The following is a 19,239-nucleotide window of genomic DNA, read 5'->3' on the forward strand; positions in this document are numbered from 1 at the left end:
AAATGTGCTATGCTGGCCACCAATGCCACACTGTATATCTGACATTGGACATTTTAATCATTTTTAAGAAAGGTTAGGTACACTTTGGTTGGTCATAATCCACCTGTGTCTAGCTTAGCATATAAACTCTCCTCTTGCCCTAGAGTACAGTGGTCCTATCTTGCTACTGCCCAAGACACATTTCTATGTTTAATACATTTGCACTTTGTGCAATTCTAGATCTAAATCAATTAGAGACAGGATCATTCTTTAAGGTGGCATGAAAAATAAACTGAGAATTAGTGCAATGAGATTAGTTAAGAAGGTATAGCAGTAATTTAAGACAGTAAGATGAGAGCACTGTTCTAAAACAGTTATCAGGCTCTTCACAAGCTACTTAAGGAAGTATACTGTTCCACCACTGCCTATCACACATAAATTAAAAATTGACTGTCTTCTAATCTGATCCGATCTATCTACATCATAATTTCCCAGTACTCTCAGAAGAATCATATTTGATCAGCTGGTAAACCTAAAATATATTATCTCCCCAACTAGATTCTAAACCTCTTGAAGCCAAGATCCATAACTGATTTATCTCCCTGATGTTTTCCAATATAAACTTACAAATGTAATTGGGATGAACAGACACCTAAACAACGAAGAACAAGAATGAAAAACAGATCACACTAAAGAGAAGGGTACTCATGGGAAGGGCAGGGTAAAAGAACGAAGTAAAGAAAGTGAATATGGTTGATGTACTTTCTATACAAGAATAAATACAGAATTTTTAAACCTGTTGAAATCACTGTAAGAAAAGGACTAAGAAAGGAGAAAATTAGAGAAGAACCAATATATGTATGGAAATCTCATAATGAAACTCTATATAGATATCTTAAACAACAATGTCTTTTTTCAAAAATGGAGGTCAGGAAGATAAAAGAGGTCCTGTCTGGGAGTTGGTACCAGTAGGAGAGAGGAGGATACAAGGAAAGGGTATAGGAAGACGAATAGGGTGGAAATTTTATGTACTCATTTATGAAAATGGAAAAATGAGACCTGTTGAAACTATTCTAAGAATGGGGGAAAGAGAATGATGGGGGAGTGAATTTAACTAAGATACATTGTAAGCACTTTTTTAAATGCTACAATGTATCCCCAGCACAACAATAATAACAAAAAATAAAATGAAAAAGAAAACAAAGCAAACAAACAAAACCAAATGCAATTGGGAGATGTGGGTGCAAACTATCAAGTAATCCTAACCATATATAGTGCAAAACATTTTCAAATATCTTGACTATTCTAATTATTCCATTAATCTGATTATGATTTGCATAATTTAGGGAACAAAAATAAGCATGCTGAATGAAAACAGATGGACTTACAACAGTTGCAGAATATTTATAAAGGAGGCATAAGAAAGCAACAAATACAAAGCAGGAATCATAAGCAATGACTGGATTAATAGAAAATTATAATGCATAGATTATCATCTTGCTAAAGGCAAGGATACAAAATGATACTACTCAAAAGTCTCAAAAACACAAATGAACTTACTTTTCTAATTGGTTTGAATCACATAAATGCAAAAGATAGCAGGCTACAGTAGCTTTTAAAAAGTACAATTAAAAGAGAACATTATGAAGGCAATCCTACCTTTCTTTTTGCTTGTGTAATGCCCTAAAGTCAAAAAAAAACAAACAACATCAATAAAGTGTATCAAAGTCCATTCTCTCCATGTGTAAATTATAATAAATAAGAGATCATTTGTACATTTAGAACAAACGTGATAAAGCAGTGAGAAAACTAAAGAATGTCTTGGATGACTAGAAACATCATGATAGTTTAAAATACTTTTTTATAATCTAAAAAATAAACTGCATTCTAAAATTTACAATGAATATTTAGCTTCAATATTATACAATTTAACAAAATGACCTAAAATAAGTGTTCTGCTAGATAAAACATTAAAGCAAAGACTTATAAAGTTGCTACAGTTTGAATATGAGACATTTCCTATAGACTCATGCATGGAAGCCTTGGGTCCCATAGTTGCAACCATTGGGGGAGGTGCTGAAAATTTAGTTGGTGGAGCCTTGCTACAGTAGGTCACTAGGGGAGTATCCTTGGTGAATATACCTTGTTCTCTGCTCCCTTTCTGTCTACCTCTGCTTCCTGGCTGCCATGAAATAAGCAACTTTGAATTGCTACACTGTTTGGCTATGATGTTTCACCCTCACCACATGCCCAGGACAATGGAGCCAGCTGACCATTGACTGAAACTGTGAGCCAAAATAAATCTTTCCCCCCTTAAACTGTTTCTTTCAGGTATCTATCACAGCAACAAAAAGCTGACTAAGACAGTAGCCAATAAACATATTAGATGAAATTTTTAAGCTTTATTCATAAGAAAATAATTAGCAACTAGAATTCCACATAACCAAGTAGAAGACTGGGAAATCATAAGTAGGCTCCTTTAAACCATGGTAACTCTATGGAAAACATGAACAATCAGAATTTAACAATCTTATTTAAAATTAGAACTTACTTCCCTAGTCCAAACATCAAGAATTTCCCACCCCTCCCCCCCATGTTGGGGATCAAACCCAAGCTTTACACACTCTATCACTCATTCCATCACTGAGCTATATCCCCAGGAAAAGTCTGTGTATTTCATGACACAAGTTCTCAGTACCACTTTTTTCTATCAATGTTATATATGACACATACTTTGACATATTATTTTGTTAGATATCAGAGAAAATTAACATATGACTAACACTTTACAAACCCAAATTTAGGAGATAAATTCTGAAGCATAAGACACAGGTCATTAATAGAACTTCCTACCTGAGTAAGATAACGTCTATAATCTTGCCGTAATTCCTCTTTTAATTTATGTTTCTTCCTCTCATAGTCTTCCCCAAGTGGTAAACTCAATCCATAATCAATTCCTAGAAAGAAAATAAACTCTTAAGAAATATAGTTCACTTTCAAATCAATTTCAAAGCAAAGCAAAGTAGAAAGAAGCATAGTTAGACTGATTCTGAGACTGGGATCAGGAAAAGTTTCTTATTTACAATGTTTTAATTGGTAATACATAGACAAAGTGGCAAATATCATTCCCACCCATGAACCCAAGCCAAACTTTACTATGCTTCTTATATCTCCTCTTGGAGATTTTTCGATGCATCTATAAGCAACTTTATATTACTAATATGCATTGATATGTGTGTATTATATTTATTTTTCCTATTTAGACAAGTGGTTCTGCAGTGTTTAGCATCTTGTTTTTTCCAAGAGGACAGCAAAATTAAAGGAAAAAACCTGACTGCTTTCACTTTTCACTTAAGTTTACTTTAATTTCTACAAAAATTAATATATGCAATAATTTTCATGTTCATTTTTCAGGCTGAAAAGATTAATGACTTTTAGCAAACAAGATTATCTTTCCTATACCATTTTTCAGAGAAAAAAATTATAATTATGTGTGCTTCAGATGAAATTTCCAAAAAAAATTGAAAGTTCAGCCACCAATTCTGATTTCACACAATGGTTGTTAATTTTTTTATTGTGGCAAAATATATTTAATATGAAATTTCAATTTTAATCATCTTTAAAGGATGCAATTCAGTGTCACTTAAATACTTAATATTCACAATTCAATGCCAGAATTTTTTTCATCCCCAACAGAAACTCTGTAAATGGATGTTAGTTTTTTAAGAAAAAAAAACTTCAATTTTGAGTATTGTTTCCTTACAAAGAAGTAAAAAATTAATTACATTTTGGGATGATGATGATGATGATGATGTAAATATATTAAAATGTACTGAACTATACACTTTGTGGTAAAGTTTATTATATGTAATTATAACTCAATAGTTGATACAAATCAAATTACATACCTTTCAAACAGTTAATAGTAAAACATTATCTCAAGAACCACAGATATAAATATGTATTCTTGTTGCTAAAGTCCCTCTCCCTTTCTTAGTCTTACTATGTATATACTACTATAGTTATTAAAAAATTATTATTTCTATACACAATAAAAATTCTATAGTTACTATATGCACTATAGATGAGGTAATTTATTAGTTTATAAACTGCCCTGAAAATCACCATTTTTTTGCCTAATAATGCAACAAATCATGGGATCTTAACATACATGTATCACACCACTGCTTTATTGCATCACTGAAATACTTCAGGGGGAAAGGGCCAAAGTAGTATAAACAAAAATGGATGCCTACTGATTTACAGAACACTAAATTCTACTTTTCACAATAAATACTGTGGAATTCTCTTGATAAATACTTCTGGCCTATTTAACTCCTTGGTGACAAATGGTGTAACACATAGGGACACCTTTCACCCGTTTCCAATTCACTTCAAAAGACTCAAAACCATTCATATGCTTAGAATTTTATATCATCCTAGAAAGGAACTCTTCCCTCACAAAGGAATCTAAGCCTTACTTCTAAAAACATAGAATTTAAACCTCAGGAGAGAAACAGTTTTGTTGTTTTTGTTGTTGTTTTGTGGGACTGAGGTTTGAATTCAAGGCTTTGCACTTGCAAAGCAGGCGCTCTGTCATGTGAACCATGCCTCCAGTCTGGGAAATAGTTTTGACTTTCACTTTCAAAGTGAACTACCACATATGCAATTAAAGTGTAAGATCCATGGAAGCAAGACCCATGTTTTATTCAAATTTATAGTTTGGCATACAACTTGTACACAAGAAATGCTTATTAAATAAATGTGCAAATGAATATCTGTATCTAGCTAGCTAGCTGAATGCCTGAGCAAGAGAAAGGAATGAGAAAGGGCAAAGAAAGACCACACAATTGGCATTTCATTTCTGCTTATAGAGAATATGAAATTTCTGATTGCATAGAGAAACATATTATCTAGTAACCAGAGTTACATATCTAGTCACATAATGTCACAATGGGTATTCTATTGTGTCAAGGAGAAAAAGACATGGATGCAAGGATGACACCTCCCAATGGGCTCAGCTTTCTTAGGCTGAAAAGTAGCAATTTACAGTTTTATGAAAAGTCATGTGTTTAAGGTGGTTTTTATTACTGATCTTCAGTTCTACTTTGTGGGTTTATGTGGAAGAATGGGAAGAAAATCGTGATTCCTTTTCATTTACAAGTTACTGGTCATATTAAATTCAATTTTAGTGATTAAAAGTATTAATTTAAGTAGTATCTGTAATAATTGTCTTAGATAAGACACAGACGTATGCGCATATATGAATATACAAAAATTCTTCCTAAATTATTCGTAATCCTATAAATTTAAGGTTTATCCACATAAAATACCTTTTATTTCTTATTTTTGTCAGCTGACATCAAAATTTTATAGCATTAGAGGTAAGTCAAAAAAAATAAAATTAAGACTTATGGGGGACAATTTAAACATTCTACTCATTTTTTACTATGTATTAACAATGATATTTTAATTGACTTACTGAGCTAAGAAAGGTTAAACTTACTCAGCTGTTTTCTTATGATGGTCCTAGCAGCAAGTAAACCATTAGTGTCATTTTAGGGTCATTTGAAGTGATGTCACTTCATCAAGTAAACATCAGTGAAGCAAAGATAGTTAACATTATGATTCAGGACTGTAACAATTAGAAGTATTTGATATCTATAAAAGTTCTGAGTTAAGTAAAATATTTAAAGCATAAAAATCTTTAAAATTAATTTACCTTCTAACAAAGCTCACATAGGAAACTCCTTAAGATAAATTACCATAGAACATTTACTTGCTCCTTTTCATATATTACCAGGAGAAAGCATTATGTAAAAACAATCAAAAGAGAAATTACAGAAATATTATAGTAGGCCCTTATATAAATAATGATTTATGACTACTTGAAGGAGAACATTATATATTCCTAAACTTTAGCTGTAAAGGTATTACTACAAGGATCCACTTGACTCAAACTGAACAAAAAAACAATGAGAAAAATAAAAATAAACCAGAAGAATATCAAGGATATTATTTGTAATAAGATAAAGCTAATAAGACCAAATATGCTAAAAGGAATGATAAAAGTGCAACGAAAAATTAGTGAAAACATCAATAACTTATATGTATTTTCTAAAATCTTTCACTGCAATTTTTGCCTTAATTGAAACTTAAGGACTGGAGCATGGCTCAACTGGTAGAACACCTGCCTAGCAAGCACACAGCCCTGGGTTCAAAGTCCACTACCAAAAATCTCTATATTTAAGAGCTCTGTAATATAAAATTCTAGTGCTCCTTCCTTTCTGATATTATTTTTAAATTATGACAACGTAATTTTTTCTTCCTGATAATTATTTTCCAAATTTCCATGAGTTAATTATGTTAAAAATAAGCTTTCTGGGTTTTTCAGGGTTGGGGGTTGTTTGTTTCATTTTGACAGTACTGGCCTTTTGAACTCAGCACCTCACACTTGCTAGGTAAGCACTCTACCACTTGAGTCACACCTCCAGCTCTTTTTGCTTTAGTTATTTTTCAGATAGGGTCTCACTTTTAGCTGAGGCTGGCCTAAGCCTGTGATCCTCCTATCTGTGCCTCCCACATAACTGGGATTACAGACATGCACCTCCACATACTACTTTTTTGTTGAGATGGGTTCTCAATAACTTTTTGCCTGGGCTGTCTTTGAACCATAATCCTTCCAATCTCCATCTCCCAAGTAGCTGGGATTATAGGCATAAGCCACCATACATCCAGCCCTAAAATGAGTTCTTAAAATCAACTAGCCATGATAGTGCACAACTGTAATCCCAAGAGGCTGAGGGAAGATGGTGGCAAATTTGAAGCCACCCAGGACTACATAGTAAGACCTTGTCACGAAAAAAAAAAAAAAAATCCGAAGGGCTGGAGGTGTGGCTCAAGTGGTAGAGCACCTCCTTTGTAAGCGTGAAGCCCTGAGTTCAAATCCCAGTTCCACCAAAAACAAAAGAAAAAGCTAGTAGAATGGGTGTATGAGTGAGGAAAAGTGAAGGACAATGTGACAGGAGGTCAAACAACTGAGAAAGTACTAAAACTGTTAAGGAATTAACGATCCTTAAACAATTTGGTAAATGGGCAAAAGAGTTGGATGGGCATTTTAGAAAAGAAGAAAGGGGAAATGGCTTTGTAAACTTGAATAACTGCAACAAAAATAAGTGAAGTTATGAACTTCTAAATTGTTGGATTATGAGGAAAGGCACTAAAATCTAGAAATCACAAAGAGGAATAGATCCATCCCTAGATTAAGTGCGAATATAGCACAGCATCTGGCACATAGTAAGCACTTAATATGTTAGTTGATTGTAACAGCAAGAAAAAGAGTAGCAACAGAAATAATATAATGGAACAGTGAGCATTTTATTGACTTGTCAAATATTAGAATTCTTAATTTAAAGTATCCTGATGGTTTCTCTTGTCATGAACATAAGGCATCAGTAAATTAAGTTTTCAGGCCATTTTGAGTAGTTTCCATGGTGAAAAGAAAAAAAAGGGGTACCTCACAATTTCAATTTTTTTTCAACTGATCAACACACACAAAGAGCATAATTTCACACATGGTGTTCAATGAAGTTAACTACAATCGAGATGGAGGTTTTTACCACCCCAGAAGGTACATTTATGCCTCTTCTCATAGCATCTCCTCCCATGGTTAGAAAGTACTCAGACTTCTATCAATGTGAATATGCTGTACTTCCTCTTGAACCTCAAAAAAAAATCAAAGGTGGTACTGTTTCACACCTTGCATCTTTCACTTACTATGTCTGTGAGTCAGCCGTGTGGTATATTCAACAGGGTTTCACTCTTTTTAATTTCTGCACAGTATTCCAGGAGTGTGAATATACAATTTTTCTCTGTTCTACAGCTGTCAAATACAGGAGTTGTTCCGTTCTGCTGAGGGGGTACTGTCATAAACAAAGCTCTAGTGACACTTTAATACATGTCTTTTGGTGGGCGTGTGCATGTATATATACACCTAGGAGTAAAGATTTATACCATTGGGGCTAGGGGTGTGGCTCAAGCAGTAAAGCTCCTGCCTAGCAAGTGTGAAGCCCTGGGTGTAAACCCAGTACCACAAAAAAAAAAAAAAAAAAAAAAAAAAGGCCATACCATTAGAGACTCCCACCAGCAATGAACAAGTTTCAGTTAATTCAAAAACTTTCTGCGGTTGGCATCATTAAGTTCTTCAAATCTCAGCATTCTACTAGTGGCAGTGGTGTCTCTCTATAGTTTTAATCAGCATTTCTCTAATGACTATCGATGATGAACACCTTTTCAAATTAATTGGATCTTCTCATTTGTAAAATGCCTATCCAAGTCTTTTGCCCAATTTTTAAACTGAACTTTTTTTTATTGATTCACAGAATATACACACACACATCCTTCAAACATACTAACTACATATATATTTTCCTGTCCGATGGTTGCCTTTTTCACCCTCGTCTTTTAGGTAAGTTTTTAATTAAAGGAAGTCTATTTAATCAAACCTCTTTATACTTAGACTTTTCAAGTCCTGTTTATGCAAAGTTCAGGGGTTTTTTGTTTGTTTGTGGTGCTGGGGACTGAACCCAGGAACTCCACTCTACCACTTGTGCAATGCCCCCAACCCTCTTGTTTATATTGTTTGTGAGACAGGGTCTTGATAACCTTGCCTGGGCTGTCCTCAAACTTGAAATCCTTCTGCCTCTGCCTATAGAATAGCTGCAACAGGTTACCATGCCCCTACATACTACAAGGCCTTGAAGACATTCATCTAGGTTTTCTCTAAAAACTTTGTAATTGGGCCAGAGGCATGGCTCAAGCAGTAGAGTGTCTGCCTCACAGCATGTGTCCCTGGGTTCAAACCCCAGTATGGCCCCAAGCCCAAAAAAGACACATAAAAACGTTATACTATTAGGTTTACATTTAGGTCAATGATTCCACTTGAATTAATTCTTACATGAGGCCCAAGTTAAGATATCTCTCTTTTTTACAAGTAATGTTTAAGAAATGTAAACTATTGAACACTTGCCACCAAATATTGTCAAATACATTACCTTGCAGGATATCACTTTCAATTAAAATGTCATTCTTTTAGGGAATGTTATATTAGGGCACTAAATTAAGGTGTAAGTTCTCTCAACTCTGATTGCTCAATCATACACTCTTTTATACCATTAGCTGCCATACAAAGAAGGGACTCTAGGAAGTTAAATTCTATACTATTTTCTCTAAAATATTCATAATGTCTTATGTGAGACCTGGATTTTCTTTTACAGCCTTACTGAAAACAGCTCTCACTGTCTGAGCTGCAGACAGATTTACTCATTCTGGCTCACTAAACACATGACTGCATAGAGGGGCACAAAAACCATAAAAGTGGTCTCAGCTTCATTCTTCCATTTTCATCCTCATTCAAAGGCCAATTACAGTAGAAAAGGTAGTGATAAACAGAGGAATCTTCATTCGCTGCAATATTTTTTGTGTGTGTACGGTAAGGAATGATGCACAAAACATACACTGGCCAGCAACTAAGGCACTGACTTCACTTCCCACCTTTGGAGCCTTCTTTAACTCCTGCATCAATTCACCCTGCCAACCCAAAGGGACCAGGCATTGTCTGGAATCTTCAAGATTTCTTTTTCCATTTTGGTATAATGGCTATCTAATCCAGCACTAATTGAAAAGACCGTCCATTTCCCACCGAACTGCACAGTGACCGATATCAAATGCAGATGTATAAGCGGGTTTCTTTCTGTGCCTGCTAAGCTATTCCTATAGTCTATATATCTAACCTTTTGCCCAAACTATCTTGCTACTACTACTACTATGTAAATGCTGACACCTAACATTGTAAATCCTCGAAATTCTTCATTTTCTCCAAGTGTCATGGCTATACAAGTTCTTTTTAGCCCCTTAAAAATCAGCCAATCAAGAAGCTTGCTGGGCCATGCACAGTGGCTCACCTGTAATCCCAGCTACTCGGGAAGCAGATAGCTGGAGGATCATAGTTTGAGGACAGAAAAATTATTGGGACCCCCATCTCAACAAGCCCAGTGTGATGGTTCATTTTTATAATCCCAGCTATGAAGGAGGCCACAGGTAGGAGAATCACAGACCAGGCTTGGACAAAAATACTAGACCTTTCCTGAAAAGTAACCAAAGCAGAAAAAGGGCTGGTGGGGATGACTGAAATGCACGCCTACAAAGTGCAAGATCTTGAGGTAAAAACCCCATACTGGGTTAAAGTCTAACAATCATCCCAAGATGGCAATTAGAGGGAGGAAGCAGAAAGCATGCCTTCTAATGTAAAATCTTTGAGAGACGCTGGAGATACAGTGAGATACCAGTGAGAAGAGACAAAACTTTGACTACTCCACACCTCCAGCCTGCGCATCGCATCTCCACTTCACGTTAAAGGGAGAACCAACAGGAGGACTCCCGCACTGCCACCAGACAGCAGTGCCCAGACGGCTTGGGAACACACAGACCACAAGGTGAGCTAAGCGGCACTCGGTACTCCCACAGACAATCCTGGGCCAGATCAGGATAGCCCCCCGGACAGACCGACTCCCACCCAGGGAAAAAAAGAGAAAAAAAAAACTGAATAATAAGCAATAACAAAAAAGATATGCAGCAAAGAGGGCGGGGCGCCCCAAGAGCTGATAAGCAGGGGAGGGGAAATCCCTCAAAACAAGCCACCTGGAGAGGGCAGGAGCGGAGGCACGTGCCCACCAACCAGAAGTGGAAAAGCTTGTAAAAGTGGAGATGCGAGGAAAACTCCCCAGGAGAGGGGTAAATCTCTTACGCAGGCCTGAGAAAGCAAGTGCAGTGTCACCTCCCCCAGTGTGCTTGGAAAGGGGAAAGCTTGTAGCAGAGGCTGGTGCACAGGAGAACTCTGAGTAAACAAAGCCTGCAGGGCCAAGTGAGTGTTAAGCTCACTCCTGAGATCTGCATAAATAAAGCCTCCAAAAACAGCAGGCTGACAGCAGTGGGCAGGCGAGCCACAGCCGCAGATAGCCACTCACAGAACTGTCTCCAGACTCTTTTTTTTGTTACTCTCTCTTCCTTTGATGAGACAACAAACAAACTACACCTGCATGCTGACAAACTTACTGAAACTGTATTGCATTTGAACTTGGGACACTTTGTGATCTTTTTTGTTTTGTGTTGTTTTGTTTTGTTTGGCTTGCTTTTTTTCCCCTTTGAAGAGACAACGACAGAACTACTTTTGAGAAACCACCTCCAGGACAGGAGGCTGAGGGACGAACACCAAAATTATTAAGACTGAAACTTTACTGCATTTGTACTTGGAGATTTTTCTTTTTTGTTTGTTTTATTATTTTTTATTCATTTTTTATTTTTATTTATTTTTTTTGAATTCTCTTTCTGTCTCTCTAATGACTGTTCAGCTTACTGTTGATTAGTACACTATCTCTCCCTGTTTATATCTTTGAAACTTTTTTGTTTGTTTCTTTGGTTTTTCTCTACTTGTTTACTTGTTTTTCCCTTTTTCTTTAACTTCTTTGCTTTCCATCTCCTCTCACAATTCCATTCTCAATATCACCAGTGTTATTATTACAAGCTAGAAAATACTTAATTTCACACATTACACGGACAATAACAACAGCAAGGGCAATGACGGGAAGACAGAAAAAACAGGGAAACCAGTTTCCCCACAGCAAAAAATTAGTACAGGAGCCAGAAGGAAATGAAGAAAACAGATACTAAGACCCAGACTCCAGCAAAATGAAGATAAACTATGCCAAAGAACCCAATGAAGCCCTCAAGAATAATCTAAAAGAAGAAATACTACAGGTACTCAATGAGAATTTTATAGAGATGATACTGGATATGGTCAACCAAAATGTACAGAAAACACTCAAGTAATTCCAAGACAACAAAAATAGATAATTTGAAAAAGCAAGAGAAGAAATAAAAGAAACCATAAAAGCACTGTATAAACACCAAAGTGAAACAAAGAATAGGATTAATAAAGAGATGAATGAACTCAGAACAAAAATAGACAACATTAAAAAGGAAACAACTCAGGATATGGAAAACCTCAGAAAAAAGAATGAAACAGAACTGCAAAACAAAATGGAAGGCCAATCGAGCAGAACAGAACAAACAGAAGACAGAATTTCAGAACTCGGAGATGAAATGGTAATTAAAGGAAAAACTGAAGAACTATTAATTACACAACTCAGGAGTAGCAACACTTATCTCTGACAAAGTAGACTTCAAACCTACATTGATCAAATGAGATAAAGAAGGACATTCCATACTAATAAAAGGGGAAACAGACCAAATGGATATAACAATTATCAACCTATATGCAACCCAATGTCAACACACCCAATTTCATCAAACATACACTGAAAGACCTAAAAGCATATAACTACAACACAGTGATTGTGGGAGACTTTAACACCCTATTATCATCAATAGATAGGTCATCCAAACAAAAAAATCAATAGAGAAATCCTAGATCTAAAATATACAATAGAGCAAATGGACCTACTTGATGTCTACAGAACATTTCATCCAACTTCTACACAATACACATTCTTCTCAGCAGCCCATGGAACCTTCTCCAAAATAGATCATATCCTAGGGCACAAAGTAAGCCTCAGCAAATATAAGAAAACAGAAATTATACCATGCATTCTATCTGATAACAATGCAATAAAACTAGAACTCAACAACAAAAGTGAAGGCAAAAAACATGCAAACAGCTAGAAACTGAATAACTCATTGCTTAATGAACAATGGGTCATTGATGAAATAAAAGATGAAAGTAAAAAGTTCCCAGAAGTCAATGAAAATGAAAGCACAACCTACCGGAACCTATGGGACACAGCAAAGGCAGTCCTGAGAGGAAAGTTTATAGCCATGAGTGCATATATTAAAAAGATTGAAAGATCCCAAATCAATGACCTAATGATACATCTCAAACTCCTAGAAAAACAAGAACAAGCAAATCCCAAAACAAATAGAAGGAGAGAAATAATAAAAATAAGAGCTGAAATCAACGAAATAGAAACCAAAAAAACCATACAAAGAATTAAACAAAAAGTTGGTTCTTTGAAAAAATAAACAAGATCGACAGACCCCTGGCAAACCTGACTAAAATGAGGAGAGAAAAACCCCAAATTAGTAGAATCAGGAATGCAAAAGGGGAGATAACAACAAACACCATGGAACTCCAGGAAATCATCAGCGACTACTTCGAGAATCTATATTCAAATAAATTCGAAAATCTTAAAAGAAATGGACAGATTTCTAGATTCATACGATCATTCAAAACTGAACCAAGAGGAAATTAATCACCTGAATAGATCTATAACACAAAATGAAATTGAAGCAGCAATCAAGAGTCTCCCCAAAAAGAAAAGTCCAACACCTGATGGATTCTCAGCTGAATTTTATCAGACCTTTAAAGAACTGATACCAACCCTCCTTAAACTGTTCCACGAAATAGAAAGGGAAGAAAAACTGCCTAACACATTTTATGAAACCAGTATTACACTTATCCCAAAACCAGACAAAGACACCTCCAAAAAGGAGAACTATAGGCAATCTCCTTAATGAACATTGGTGCAAAAATCCTCAACAAAATAATGGCAAACCGAATTCAACAACACATCAAAAAGTTCATTCACCATGACCAAGTAGGCTTCATCCCAGGAATACAGGGGTGGTTCAACATACGAAAATCAATAAACGTAATAAACTACATTAACAGAAGCAAAGACAAAAAACACTTGATCATCTCAATAGATGCAGAAAAAGCCTCTGATAAGATCCAACACCATTTCATGATAAAAGCTCTAAGAAAACTAGGAATAGAAGGAAAGTACCTCAACATTATAAAAGCTATATATGACAAACCTACAGCCAACATTATACTTAACAAAGAAAAACTGAAACCATTCCCTCTAAAATCAGGAATGAGACAAGGATGCCCACTATCTCCACTCCTATTCAATATAGTACTGGAATTCCTAGCCAGAGCAATTAGGCAAGAAGAAGGAATAAAAGGAATACAAATAGGTAAAGAAACTGTCAAAATATCCCTATTTGCAGATGACATGATCCTATACCTTAAAGACCCAAAAAACTCTACTCAAAAGCTCCTAGACACCATCAATAGCTATAGCAAGGTAGCAGGATATAAAATCAACATAGAAAAATCATTAGCATTTCTGTACACTAATAATGAACAAACTGAAAAAGAATTAAACAATTCCATTTACAACAGCCTCAAAAAAAAATCAAATACCTAGGTATAAACCTAACAAAGGATGTGAATGACCTCTAACAAGGAAAACTATAAATTTCTGAAAAAAGAGATTGAGAAAGACTATAGAAAGTGGAGAGATCTCCCATGCTCATGGATTGGTAGAATCAACATAGTAAAAATGTCTATACTCCCTAAAGTAATCTACATGTTTAATGCAATTCCCATCAAAATTCCAAAGACATTCATTAAAGAGATTGAAAAATCTACCCTTAAATGTATATGGTAACAGAAGAGGCCACGAATAGCCAAGGCAATACTCAGACAAAACAACAATGCTGGAGGTATCACGATACCTGACTTCAAACTATATTACAAAGCAATAACAATAAAAACAGCATGGTACTGGCACAAAAACAGACATGAAGACCAGTGGAACAGAATAGAGGACCCAGAGATGAAGCCACACAACTATAACCATCTTGTCTTTGAAAAAGGCGTTAAAAATATACGATGGAGAAAAGACAGCCTCTTCAACAAAAACTGCTGGGAAAACTGGTTAGCAGTCTGCAAAAAACTGAAACTAGATCCATGTATATCACCCTATACCAATATTAACTCAAAATGGATCAAGGATCTTAATATCAGACCACAAACTCTAAAGTTGATACAGAAAAGAGTAGGAAATACTCTGGAGTTAATAGGTATAGGCAAGAACTTTCTCAATGGAACCCCAGCAGCACAGCATCTAAGAGATAGCATAGATAAATGGGACTTCATAAAACTAAAAAGCTTCTGCTCAACAAAAGCAGAAGAGAACACCCACAGAGTGGGAGAAAATATTTGCCAGCTACACATCAGACAAAGGACTGATAATCAGAATATATAGGGAACTTAAAAAACTAAATTCTCCCAAAACTAATGAACCAGTAAAGAAATGGGCAAGTGAACTAAACAGAACTTTCTCAAAAGAAGAAATTCAAATGGCCAAAAGACACATGAAAAAATGCTCACGATCTCTAGCAATAAAGGAAATGCAAAATAAAACCACATTAAGATTCCACCTCACCCCTGTTAGAATAGCCATCATTAGCAACACCACCAGCAACAGGTGTTGGTGAGGATGCAGGGGAAAAAGGAACCCTCTTACACTGCTGGTGGGAATGTAAACTAGTACAACCACTCTGGAAAAAAATTTGGAGGCTACTTAAAGAGCTAAACATTGATCTACCATATGATCCAGCAATACCACTCTTGGTGATATACCCAAAAGACTGTGACACAGGTTACTCCAGAGGCACCTGCACACCCACGTTTATTGCGGCACTATTCACAATAGCCATGTTATGGAAACACCCAAGATGCCCCACTACTGACGACTGGATCAAGAAAACGTGGTATCTATACACAATGGAATTTTATGCAGCCATGAAGAAGAACGAAATGTTATCATTCGCTGGTAAATGGATGGAATTGGAGAACATCATTCTGAGTGAGGTTAGCCTGGCCCAAAAGACCAAAAATCGTATGTTCTCCCTCATATGCGGACATTAGATCAAGGGCAAACACAACAAGGGGATTGGACTTTGAACACATGATATAGTGAGAACACACAAGGGAGGTATGAGGATAGGTAAGACACCTAAAAAACTAGATAGCATTTGTTGCCCTCAACGTAGAGAAACTAAAGCAGATACTTTAAAGCAACTGAGGCCAATAGGAGAAGGGGACCAGGAACTAGAGAAAAGGTGAGATCAAGAAGAATTGACCTAGAAGGTAACACAGATTCCCAGGAAATCAATGCGAGTCAACTCCCTGTATAGCTATCCTTATCTCAACTAGCAAAAACCCTTGTTCCTTCCTATTATTGCTTATATTCTCTCTTCAACAAGATTAGAGATAACGGCCAAAATAGTTTCTGCCGGGTAGTGAGGGGGTGGAGAGGAGAGGGAGGGGGCCAAGGGGGGGGGTAAGGCAGGGGCTGGGGGAAGGGGGGAGAAATGACCCAAACATTGTATGCATATATGAATAAAAAACTATAAATAAAAAAAGTAACCCATACTGCAAAAAATAAAAAAAAATAAAGTCTACTGGTACTGCACTGTACACATATGTATTTGAGAAAAACTGGCATCACAATGATATTCTTATTTGTTAAGGCTTCTTTAAATGTTCTCAGGAGAGTTTTGTACATGGATAAATTTTTACTTCATCTTTCAAATTTTCAAACTGAAGAATTTTTTAAATTTTTGTTCCTACATTCTGGTGCTTCCAATACAGCTAAATTTTTTAGCAGGGTGTTTGGTTTGGTTTTTTGGCAGCACAGGGGTTTGAACTCAGGGGCTCACACTTGCTAGGCAGGTGCTCTACCACTTGAGCCACTCCACCAGGCCTAAATTTTTTCATTTCATTTTCTGTGTTTATTGCTGGTATACAGAAATGAAATTGAGCTGGTGGATTGGCTCAAGTAATAGAGTGCTTAGCAGCAAACATGAGGTCCTGAGTTCAAGCCCCAGTACTGCCAAAAAAACCAATTTGTGCATTCTTGTATCTTGCAAACTTGTGAAACTACTAATTCTAGTATTTTGTAGACTGATTCCCAACAATCATGTAATTTGTAAATGATAATCTTACTCCTCCTCTCCAAATTTTTCCTTAATGTACTGATTAGACTTTCCTGTATTAAAAAAAAAAGTGGCAAAAAATAGCCTTGCATTGTTCCTAAACTCAGTGAAAAGTCATCGCTATCTTACTACTATGTATATTAAAATATAGGGCTTTGTAGCTATACTTTATCAGTTTAAGGAGTCTGCCTTCTATTCCTAGATTGCTGAGAATTTTCATAATATTGCTAAATTATATCAAAAGCATCTTCTACATTTTAATAATTATAAAATTTTTGCCTTTATTTTGTTAAGATGTTAATCTACACTGATTTTCATATAGTAGATGAATATTGCACTAATGGACTAAAGCCCATTTGAACATGATGCACATTACTTCTTACTTTGCATGGTACTACAGGACCATAAAAATGATCATGCAAGCTGAAATCACGTACAATATTAAAAAATCAATGGGAAAGCTACTACTGATCTGTCCCCTTCACAAGTTATCAAAACACTTAAAACTCTTACTGTCGATTATATGTAATTTTAAAACAGTAAAACTAATAATTACTTAGTACTTTGAAACTGACATTAGAAACACCAAGAATTAAATATTTTAAACACAAAAACATGGTGTAGAAGTATGCCACGTGGGCTGTGTGGAGCGGGTTGAGACCTGTGCAGCGCTGCTGGCCCATGTGTACTTCTGCATGGTCGGCTCTGGGGATGGAGACCGACTTCCTGAGCCTGGCAGCTGCTGTGGGGTCAGCACTGTGTTGGGCCCACTAGGGCAGGTACTCAGTGCCACCCAGCCATGGTGCAGACCTCTTGCTGGCATCCACAACTGCTCGGGGTGGTGGGTGGCAGGGGGTGTGGGGTCCAGCATCGCCCCATGCTGCTCCTTCGGACACAAGGACTGGACATCCTCAGAACCTGCCCTACTTTTGCCAGCACCAAGGGCTGCAGGGTTTCCACCATGGCCCCAAGTGGCTCAGCAGCCCCATAGTTATTTGCCTAAACAAGTAGTAGATAGTCCTCCAGCTAATGTGTACACCGGCAGGTGTTGGAAGAACAGGCTCAAAAGACGGTGGTAAGCACAGGATGGAACCCACACTACAAGAACACGAAAAGTCCCTGGAAACAACTCATGTTTAATTTCATAGAGTACTTGACAGGGAAATCCTCAGGATAGCCACTGGTGGCTACCTCAGACCAGAAAAAGAACTTTGATTCTTTAGAGTAACTTATTTCAGCAGGTCAATGTGATACTGAAGAAATTACAAAAGGACTAGAGCTGCCAGAACATTTGAAATTCAAAGCGGACAATTTCTTCCAGGTTTCTGAGTAGTTACTGATGAAATTTACCTTATTTATTCATTTGCTGTTCATAGCTATTCAGTCTCATCTCAGTTGTATTTTAAAAGTCAAACATTCTGCTATATCTGTGAATGAGTTTAAACAGTGCAATGTAGTTACCCTATTATTCCTCAACTATTAAACTCATCATGCTATAGTACTAAAGATTCATTTAAAAATCAAGATCCTCTTTTATGTAATATATTGATTTAAATGAACCACTAGACAAATATAAAGTGTCTTATAATGGAAATAGAATGCATCTAAGTATGGGTAAAAAAGCAAGTCATGAATTTGAAATGAGGATAATTCTCACAGTAAAGTGCTGTACCACATGAGCTACACCCCCAGATGTCTTTCTTTTTTAAGAGCAGGAATTCTTGCTAATCTTTTTCTTGGCTTTGATTCTTTTTTCCTTTAAACTATTGTCTTCATTAGTTCTTCCCATTTGGAGTACCTTACAACCAGCTATACACATAAGAGATTGTATCTGTTTATACACCCTTCCATTCCATCATTATACGAACAGTGATTAAGTGCATATCTGTACTGCATTTTCAGCAAAACCAAACTTTTTTATCTTTATTTTTGTGGTGGGGTGGTACTAGGGTTTGAACTCTGGCTCTTGTGCTTGCTAGGCAGGTACTCTATCAAATGAGCCATGACCCCCCAGACCTTTTTGCTGTGTTTACTTTTGAGACAGGATCACTCTTTATGCTGGGGCAACCTGGACCACAATCATCCTCCTCTTTATGTTTGCCATGTAACTGAGATGACCAGCACTTGCCACCACCACACACAGTTTATTGACTGAAATGGGGGTCTTTCAAACTTTTTCCCTGGGGTTGGCTGTGAACTGAGATCCTCCCAATCTCCACCTCCCAAGTATCTAGGATTACCTTGCTAAGCCAACAAACTTCATCTTTAGGCTCCCTCTGATTTAAAGGAATACCCAGTTTCAGTTGTATGCGCCAGTTTCTTAACACAAAATGCTTGTTTTCCTCCCTGAAGAAACTATTTAATAACCAAATGAAGTATGGAATAGTTAGGTTATTT

The 19,239-nt window shown here is 36.4% G+C and overlaps 1 protein-coding gene across 12 annotated transcripts in view; it reads right to left on the bottom strand.

The window, feature by feature from the left end:
- Cspp1 (centrosome and spindle pole associated protein 1) overlaps positions 1–19,239 on the bottom strand; it is a 136,864-nt gene that overhangs the window by 86,402 nt on the left and 31,223 nt on the right. For all 12 annotated transcript variants that reach the window (XM_074068567.1, XM_074068568.1, XM_074068570.1 and 9 more), the window contains 2 exons: positions 2,833–2,936; positions 1,639–1,662 (listed from right to left, as the gene is read on the bottom strand). In XM_074068567.1, coding sequence (XP_073924668.1) covers positions 1,639–1,662; positions 2,833–2,936 — 128 coding nt within the window. The remainder of the gene's footprint in view (positions 1–1,638; positions 1,663–2,832; positions 2,937–19,239) is intronic.

This window comes from Castor canadensis, chromosome 3 (assembly GCF_047511655.1).
Source record: "Castor canadensis chromosome 3, mCasCan1.hap1v2, whole genome shotgun sequence".
In the NCBI taxonomy this organism is placed as follows: Eukaryota; Metazoa; Chordata; class Mammalia; order Rodentia; family Castoridae; genus Castor; species Castor canadensis.